Source organism: Microtus oregoni, unplaced genomic scaffold, assembly GCF_018167655.1.
Source record: "Microtus oregoni isolate MIOR12 unplaced genomic scaffold, Mior012 000029F_ref0000214, whole genome shotgun sequence".
Lineage (NCBI taxonomy): Eukaryota > Metazoa > Chordata > Mammalia > Rodentia > Cricetidae > Microtus > Microtus oregoni.
In genome coordinates, this window is record NW_024543088.1 from 14647832 (window position 1) to 14657899 (window position 10068).

General features: G+C 36.8%; 1 protein-coding gene across 1 annotated transcript in view; it reads right to left on the bottom strand.

The window, feature by feature from the left end:
* LOC121464683 (vomeronasal type-2 receptor 26-like) overlaps nt 1-9786 on the bottom strand; it is a 32717-nt gene extending 22931 nt beyond the window's left edge. Inside the window, 4 exon segments of the mRNA XM_041677707.1 lie at nt 1289-2101; nt 3363-3654; nt 9402-9583; nt 9697-9786. Of these exon segments, the coding sequence (XP_041533641.1) occupies nt 1289-2101; nt 3363-3654; nt 9402-9583; nt 9697-9786 (1377 nt within the window).
* Between the last annotated feature and the right edge of the window lie 282 nt (nt 9787-10068).

Genomic DNA, 10068 nt, shown 5'->3' on the forward strand with positions numbered 1-10068 from the left:
ATGTTACATGCTATAGCTAAATTTAAAAAAATAATTTCTTTGTAGTTTTAGATTTTGTTTAGTTTTGTTTATGAGTTTCCTTACTTCATATATGTATGTGTACTACGCATGTGACTGATGGCACTGGAGGACAGAAGATGGTGCTGGATCTCCTGGAATGGAAATAATGCAAGCCTGTTATGTAGACACTAGGAACTGAAACTGAGTCTTCTTAATTGCAGCGAGTATATCTAACCACTTAGCCATCTCTGACCCCTATATTTGTTCTAATTTTATTTCTGTGCAATGCCTATAGGCATTTATATATATCAACTGCATCCCTGATGCCTGAAAAGGACAAAAGATTGTGTCATATTTTTTAGTTCTGGAATTACAGACATTTGTAAGGTATCATGGATGCTAACAAGCAAATTTGGATTCTCTGGAAGAGAAAGCAAGTCCTTCTAACCACTTCGTCATCCCTTCAACATGATTTAATTATATATTTAAATTAGCACAATGGGTTAATTCTTCAAATTCTGACATTTAATGTTGTGTTATTATCTAATAACCTATTTGAAAGTGAACATCAAGGATCATAAGTATAAATGAGTCATAAGTTTGAATAAGGGTGTCTTAAAGCCAACCATATCCACTTATCAAGAGCAATGGAGGTGTGGCCTCAGTTTACCCTATTTCAGGAGTGGGTAGGAGTTGGGGGTTGGAGATATTAAAGGGAAACTGTTGCTGGTATGTAAGATGAATTAAAAAATTAAAAAGAAAATGTTTAGAATAATTCCCAAAGAGCTAATTAAAATAAAATAATCAAAGAAGGCAAAACAGAGTAAATAATCTGCAAAGAGCAAGTACTTTTTCAGCTACTTTTGAGTTTATGGCAGACTATTTTTATTTCCCATAAGAGTTTCTTCCTATACTCTTGGATCTTTAAATGAAAATTACATTTATATGAATTAGCTGATGTTAGAGATTGTCCCTATGTTTCAATCTGATTATTAAACTTGCCAAATTTAATGTTACTTGCTTTTCGATATCTTACAAAATTTCACCTCATAACTAGGAAAAAATTTGTTAAAATATGTACAAATTTAATATCTTGAATGCAAAACAACCAACTCCAAAATGATGCACCACAATTACAGACACAAACACACCCATTGTGAAAGAACGCATTTACATTTTATCTAATCTTTTAAGCATAAACTGAGAATATTAAGTGTATTTGACCTCACTGAATTACCTTCTAACATGTAGGTTCCCAATGCTTCTTTTGCTTATTAGGTAGGCTTACCTGCCAAGGCAGAAGCCAGTCCTGGTTTGCATCTTTGTGAGGTGCTATTTCTGTTTTCTTCAAAAGCAGTTTATGGAGAGCATGGGCCACTGCATACACTGCATTCCATATGGAAAAACTGAGATCAGAAGTTACCATCACTGCAATTTTCTCTTGCTTATTCTTTAGGGATAGATTCAGTGGGCAGGGTTTTTCATTTCCAGATAGCCAAAGAGGAGGTGAGCAATTAAAAGTGTTAACCCAGAATTCATGGAAGTAAAGATCACCTGGGTACTGGGATGGCGTAAGTGACTCAAGAAAGTATTTGAAGCCAGGAATATTTCTCTTCTTTGAAAATGAGAAGCTTCCTTCAAAAAAGTTCATCAACTCATTCTGCTTATTGAATCCAGATTCTAAGTAAACTAAATGGGGTTTTGCCATGATCCACACCCTTCTTCTGATTGACATGATTTCATTTCGAATGCATAAAAGCTGTAATTCATTCATATCACCATAGAATACATTTACATTAACTTGTATATATTGAATGGAATCTACCAACCCAACCTCAGACATCTGAGGTTTCCAATGAGTTGGGATTTTTTCTGTAAAGGCCACACAAATATCTTCTGATGCCATCTCTGCTTTCAAGTCTGAGAGGAACTCCGTGCCTTTCAGATCATCAGATACAACGATACCCACCCACGTCCATCCAAAATGCAGCAATAAAGAGATCACCCCTTGGGTAAGAGCTGTGTCTTTATGAGATATCTGGTAAAGGGATGGGAATGTATCCTTGTCACTTAGAAAAGAATCAAACATTCCATATGTGACCTAAGGAAGTAAAACAAAAAAAAAAGTGATTTTGAATTTGTAGGTATTTGTAATCATCACCATTAGAAAGGAAATGAGTTCATATTCACATAAGAGAATCAGGGAACTGAATATTGGTTAGGAAAATGTCTTCTGTGAGAATAGCTTCTCTCATTCATTTAAATATGGAATGTGGCTTTTGTCAAATACTATGGACTCCCAAGTTACTAACAGTTATGAAGCAGCTAAGAAATGAACAGTATTCGGTTAACAATGTATTTCAAGAACATGATAGAGTTTTATTGTTCCAATTGAAATGGAACAGAGTACTGCCTGTAGAGAAAGACTGCAGAAGTATTACTAAGTGCTTCACTCTGACCACAAGACATCATCTACGCTAGGACTTCTAGTGTTAGGAAAGCAAATAACAAATTTTATCATAGATTTTGCTACTCCATTTAGAAAAGAGCATCTATAGGAACATCATCAAGTATTGTTGCCTCTTCCTTCTCTTATAATAGATATGACAAAATCATCACACAGTAACTAATGTAAAATTAAAATCTCTGAGAAAGATGGAAATTATTGTATATATTGTTTTTCATACATTAGGATGCAATGCATTTATGAGTTGTTTAACCAAGTTATAATAGTGTTACTTTGTCTGGTTTTCTAATCTTGATTATTACTAAGCATAGGGCTCATCTACTGTTTCCTCTGTTTGCAGTGGTGCCTGCTGATGGTTGCTTTGCTTCAGCAGTGCCAGGCAAGAGCAAATTGCGGGTCTATATTTATGTAAGTAGCTGTTTTCTGTCAGTGCTATTCAGAGATCTACTTTTTTGAATGAGAATTAAATTTCTTGGAACATTTTCACTAGTGATGGCCTTGAGAATTGTTCCAAATTTATTTACATGTCCTGGACTTTCTATTCCTTTTTCTGTTAGTCATTGGCCACTGGATGAACTGTGAGATATTTATACTCCAGTTGGGGCAGTTTGTTATCTGTGATGTATTTTGACTTATGAACAGCATTCAGCTTTGAGCTGCCACAACACATCTTGACAATGATTTCAGATAATGCAAAAGTGATCTAAGTGATCCTCTTAGAAAACCACAGTATTTACTGTCTATGTTTTTGCCACACTTTACTGTTGATCATAGCAGGACTCAGGTTATTCATTTATTTCTATGTTAATCACTGGTAGTAAACTTAGGCAACTATTCTATTTTCTTTTATCAGTTATCCACTTTGACTATGGACACCAAAATTATATTAACTTACTTGTGGAATTTTGTACAGCCCCAAAAGGGTTTCAATTGCAGCAGAAAATTCAGGACTGATTCCTGCAATGATTCCAAGAGCATTGTATTGAGTTTTGAATTTGTAGTTCACAATAAACTCACTGCTTCCAGACAGCCACATCAGAGGGCCCTCTAATGTTCTTTTGTGAGAGTCAAAGGTGTTGTACATGTGGAAACCCAAGGTCACATTGGGAAGCAGGTGAGAATCTTTATTGATCTCCTCAATGGCAAAGTAAAAGGTCAGCAAATATTGGTAGTTCTCCCATCTTTCCCTAAACAGCAAGAGCAAAAGGATGAGCACACTCAGGACATTATTCTCAGAAACTCTTTAGGAAATTCAGGAAATATGGAGACTAAAAATCAGAAAGACGAAGCTAAACCACTAGAGGTCAGGCAGTGGTCGCACACAATATTAAGCCCAGGATTTGCTAGACAGAGGCAGATGGATCACCCTGAGTTCAAGGCCACCCTGGTCTATACATGATCAATGCAGAAACATTCCAGGTGGTGATGGCCTACAAATTTTATCTCAGTACTAGGGAGTCATATGCCTTTAATCCAGCAATAGAGGGAATATAAAATGAGAGGAGAGAGGCTTAGTCTGTGCTTAGTGTGCTCAGTCAGCAGTCACCCACCCTTGGAAGATGGAAGATTCTCTAACGTCTTGGCTGCTTTTCTTTTCTGGTTTTCTGGTTGAACTCCAACATCTGACTCTGGGTTTTGTTATTTGTGCTGCATATATGTGTGTAAATGTAAGCATGAGTATAAATGCATGCATGTATGTAAATATATTGAAGTGTAGAATGTCTATGTGTATAAATGCACACATGTGTATAAACATGTACCTTTGCATAACTGCAGGTATGAAAACTCCTAGAAAGTGCTGTGTCTTCAGACTGACTGATTAGAAATTCAGTGACCTGAGGAGATTGGAATGTTGCGGGTCTAGAAGCTTGTTATCTTATTCCAAGGTAATAATAGCACCCTGAAGAGCCATTTATGGGCACCTTTGCAGGTTAACAAATCTCCTATAAGTAATAAATAAAACCCTTTTGGAATTTAGTCTCTTAGTAGAGCACTGGCTTCTGACATCCTAAAAGCCAATATTGAGATGAAGTAGCATCTTGGGCTTGTAAGATAACTTTTCCCATTTTGCCTGTCACCTCCTCTCTGATTCTTCCACTAACTGATTGACAGATTTCTTAAATTTTCAGTGAAAAGTTCATGAAACTACCTCGACATTAGAACATGGTATCTGGGATCAACTAAATTTGTGTTCACTTGCCATAGACACACAAATTTGGATCTAGAATAAATTCTCTGTTTTCCTATTTGAGCTAAGGGTTGAGATCTTTTTCCTATGGCACAGAAGAAATATGCAGCACCAAACAATTGATTCCGGTGGTTATTTTTATTTATTTATATATATGAGCATTTTCTTCATAGCAATAATTCTAAAACAATGACTTCGAGAGGGAATGGAGCTGGGGAGACAGGATAGAGTTGGAGGTAGGATAGGAGTGCAGGAAAATTATGAACAAGAGGATCAGGCAGCAGGTAAGTTAGTCTAGGAAGGCATAAGAAAGTGATTCCAGCCATGGGCAACCACAAACCAAGCTTCTTACCAGAGAATTATCCTGGAGTTTAAATGAAACCTCTGAGCCTGAGACCAGGAGGAGGGTAAAAATACAGAAATGTGAATCTGTTGGTCATTGCAGTGAAGCACATGACCATGAGTTTCCTGTGGTCTGTCTTAGAGCCACACACAAGCCCCCTTGTCTGGTAACTAACAACCAAAAGCTTTTCAAGTGTCAGGACCTTTACTGTTCTCAAATCTTCCCAGTCTCAAACCACTATGGAGACACCCTCCAACTGAAATCAACCACAGCAGTATGGCCTGGGTTTACTTCAGAGAGTGAGAGAATCCATCTAGCACTCAGAATTCACAATTCAATATGTCTACAGAATTCTGATGTTCAAAGTGAGAAAATGGGTCCTATTAACACAGGCTGGTCGACATTAGACAATAAAATAGAATCTCAGGTACAACTTCAACCAAAGAAAAGGGAAGAGTCCACACTGTCAGTTGACCTCCCTCCATATGTACATCTGGAATCTGCAATGACTGAGAACAGGGAGAGGCCTTTCTCTAATACTTCATCTTCCTTTCTGTATTTTAAAATTTGATTCAAATTTTCTTCACAAAATTAGTAGAGTAGGTATGTTTTCATTACATGAGACTATCTTGCATGCATAGAGTGTGCTTTTATCAAATATGCACCAACTCTCACCATCCATGAATGTTAGCAGGTAGAAATAAAGTTTTCAAGTCAGCCTCAACTTGATTTCTCCGTGTCCTATGACTTGACTATGTGATGTGCTATTAAACAGAACCTACCATCAAATTCTGTAGGGTAACCAAGAATAGTGGAAATAGCTTGTAGTGTCTGAGTGTACATGGACAACATTCACAAATGATTTAAAACAAGCAACCCATACCTAGCACGGGGCATTGCATTTAATGGTCCATGGTATCTGGGAGAAGCATGATCCCCCAACTATAAAATAACTCCATTTAAATGAGTTTTAGGTGTATATATTTTAGAAAAGAGACTACAGTCGTATATTTCCATTAGGTTTTCTGCAAGGTCTTAATGTTAGTTATTCATCAACACCCTCTCTCCACTGGGCTCTCCCATCATTCCTCACAAAACACTTTCTACTCCAGTATTTCCAATTTCTGCTTTGCATCACATGTATTCTATTTCCCAAATTGTGAAATCTCAACTCTTTTGCACCTTTTATTTTACTGATATATATATATATATATATATATATATATATATATATATATGTGTGTGTGTGTGTGTGTGTGTGTGTGTGTACTCCAGGTAAGTAGAGATACATGAAAATTCAAAACTAGAATCTGCATATGAGCACATTTAGCATAGGAAGACTTATCTTTCCTGAGGAGTGAATGGGGGATTGGGAGGAGGTATAGATGAGGTGCAGTGGGAGGAGGGAAGTGAGGGGGATCTGTGGTTGGTATGAAAACTGAATAGAAAATTTATAATAAGAATAAAATGAAAATAAAACAAAGTTGTAATCTATAGAAGATAATTAAGACATGCACGTTACAATCCCTTACTTCAAGCTCTACTACAGAGCTACAATACAGAAAATAACCTGGTATTGGCATTAAAACAGGCTGGAGGACCAATGAAACCAAATTGAACACCTACATATTAATCCACACACCTTTGAACACATGATTTTTGACAAAGAGCAAAAAAAAATATCGAATGAAAAAAGGAAAGCATATTTAACAAATGGTGCCTGCATAACTGGATATCAACATGTATAATAATGAAAATAGAGCCATATCTATCACTGTGCACAAAACTCAAGTTCAAATGTATGAAAGAACTCAACATAAAGACAACCACACTGAACCTTATAGAAGAGAAAGTGAAAAGCACACTTGAATGCAATGGCACTGGAGACCACTTTCTAAATATAACTCCAGCATCACAGACATTGAGAGAAGCAATTAATAAATGGGACCTCCTGAAACTGAAAAGCTTCTGTAAAGCAAGGCACACGGTCAACAAGACAAAATGACAGCCTACAGAAAGGGAAAAGGACCTTCACTAACCCCACATCAGACAGAGGTCTGATCTAAATATACAAAGAACACAAGAAATTGGTCATCAAAAGAACAAACAATCAAACAAAAATATGAAATACAGATCTAAACAGAGAACTCACAACAGAGGAATCTAAAATGGCTGAACGACACTTAGGAAAATGTTCAACATCCTTAGTCATCAGAGAAATGTAAAACAAAACAACTCTGACATTCCATCTTACCTATAAGAATGGCCAAGGTCAAAACCACTGATGACAACTTGTGCTGGACAAATTGTGGGGCAAAGGGAACACTCCTGCATTGCTGGTGTAAATGCAAGCTGGTAAAGCCCTTTTGGGTGTCAGTGTGGTGATTTCTCAGAAAATTAGGAAACAACCTTCTTCAAGACCCAGTAATATCACTTTTGGGCATATATCCAAAGGATGTTCAGTCGTGGCACAAGTACACGTGCTCAGCTATGTTCATAGTAATATTGTTTGTCATAACCAGGACCTGGCAAAACCTAAACGCCCTTTGACAAAAGAATGGATAAGGAAAATGTGGTACATTTACACAATGGAGTACTACACAGCAGAAAAAAATAATGGCATCTTAAATTTTGCAAGCAAACGGATGGAGCTAGAAAACATCATTTTGAGTGAAATAACCTCGACCCAGAAAGACAATTATCATATGTACTCACTCATAAGTGGTTTTTAAACATAAAGCAAAGAAAACCAGCCCACATATCACAATCCCAGAGAACCTAAACAACATGAGGACCCTAAAAGAGACATACATAGATCTAATCTACATGGCTACTAGAAAAAGACAAGATCTCCTGAGTAAATTGGGAGCATGGGGACCTTGGGAGAAAGTTGAAGGATAGGGGAAAGGCAGGTAGGGGAAGAGAGAAAATGGTAGAGCTTAATAAAAATTAAAAATCAAAAGTCAAAAAAGACATGCAAGTTAATGATATTCAAAATATTCATGTAAGATTCAGAGTGGAGCCTTTTAGCCACCTCTGACAGATCAAACAGACTCCAGATAAGTGTTGTTATCAGTTAATAGTGCAAGCATTTCTGCCTACTGCCTATTCCTGAGGATTCGCTTTCTACATCCCCTGGTCTTGGCACTCCTTCTACCTCCTGTTTTACTGGGTTACTAAAGTTTCCATGCTCTGAATGTATTCCTAAGAGTACTTAAAATGACAAATAAATCAGTCATTTCCAGAATTTTCTTTTCACTTACTCTATAACGCCACAAATACCTAGAGGCCTAGAAGGGTGATTCCTGCTCACAGAGAAGTACATGGCTTGAACTTTCAAGAAACTACTTCTCAGTAGAGGACCCTCTTATTTTAGAATCAATGTTCAAAAGAACATGGGTAACAATTATAGGAACAACAGGGGAAAACAACAGGAAATCTGAAAACTCAAGTTAAATAACTCCTCCACAATATCATAGGTAACAAACAAATGAAGTCAAAGGTATTCAGAGAGATCAAGTGCCAGATGAGTAAATCGAAAAGTGAAAAGATGAATGACCTAGACGAAAATAAAAACAAGCAAGTGAATTCAACTGGGCATTGAGACAAAACACAATGCTGTACAGGAAGAAAAAGTCTGAGGGGAAAGAAAAAAAGCAGTATATATGTATATGACTCAGTACCAAGAAGACAAATAAAAAATATAAATACTAATAGGATATTGAAATTCCTGGAGAAGGGAATAACAAATAGGAATGCTTGAAATAAAAATTACAAAACCTTCAATAAAAACACTGGAAAGTGACTCCAGCAGAACTCACAAAGCAAAAGACAGAGTATCAAGCATGAAGAATGTGATTTTCTAACCACTGCATTAAAATGTTAATGAGAAATTAGTAAGTAATAAACCTGACTACAGTGTCCAAACTCTGATGTCCTTTAAATAGAACCATGTGGGATAGGAGCATATGGGATAGGAGATGATATGATATCTATTAAAGACATGGGTATTTAACAGAAACTCTCCAAGTCTGTAGAAAAAAAAACAAAACCAAACATATAAACATATGACATTTAGATCCCTACATATATGTAAACAGGGTGGAAACTCTCCTTTTCCTCTCTGAGTCAGTGTGTGTAAAAATAATATAAGCTAACCATAGAATCACAACATGGACAGACACAAAATTTAGTGATTTCCCTCTTTTTTTCACTAACTGACTAGAAAAATGAAGAAGAGGAATACAATGGGCTGTAGTAGCTTAATGAAAGAATAAAATTTGCAACTGAGTTTTACATTTTTGTGTTTATAATTCATTATTCTTAAAGGAGTTACATGTGTACATGGAGCATGAACTGTCATGTAGCCAGAATACCGTCAGCACAGTCACACAAGTACTTACGTATTGATATTGAATAATAGATCCGGTTTGCTATCAAAAAATACCTTGGTTTCTCGAAATAGTTCTACTGTTATATAAATTGGAATAAAAGCACCTAGGATTATGTCAGCCTTCATAAAGATGCTGGACGTCCTGTATTCAGAATAGTCCCGTTGACATGTTTCTGCTAATGTAAACAAAGACTGCAGGAATAGGAAGAAGAGAAGCAAAGAAATGGACATGTCAGGTCTGCACGGAGACAATGCCCTGCAGTTAGGATGAACCAAGGAGATTATTGACTTAGGTCATGGAACACCTCATCAGTATCACAGAAGACTCTGTTAGCTACAAATGGTTCCCGATGTTGCATCAGTCTCTCAGGCTGCACATAGACTATGGTTGTCATGCCAGGCATAAGCACTGACAGAAACAAAGTCCAGACAACTGAGCGTAAGTTGGAGTGTTCAGATTCCCCTCTAAATGTAACCAGTGTTGTCCTGAATGCACTGGCTTTTCTTGCTTCTATTTCCCTCTCATGCTCTGGGGATCTCATAGCACTAGGACACTGCACCTGTACCCTCTATGTTTTGAAAAACATACTTGTTTTTTTCCTATTCCCTCAACTCTGTGATTTCATAATCAACCACAGTTGACTTTGGAAAGCACCATTACTTGAGACATAACTGTA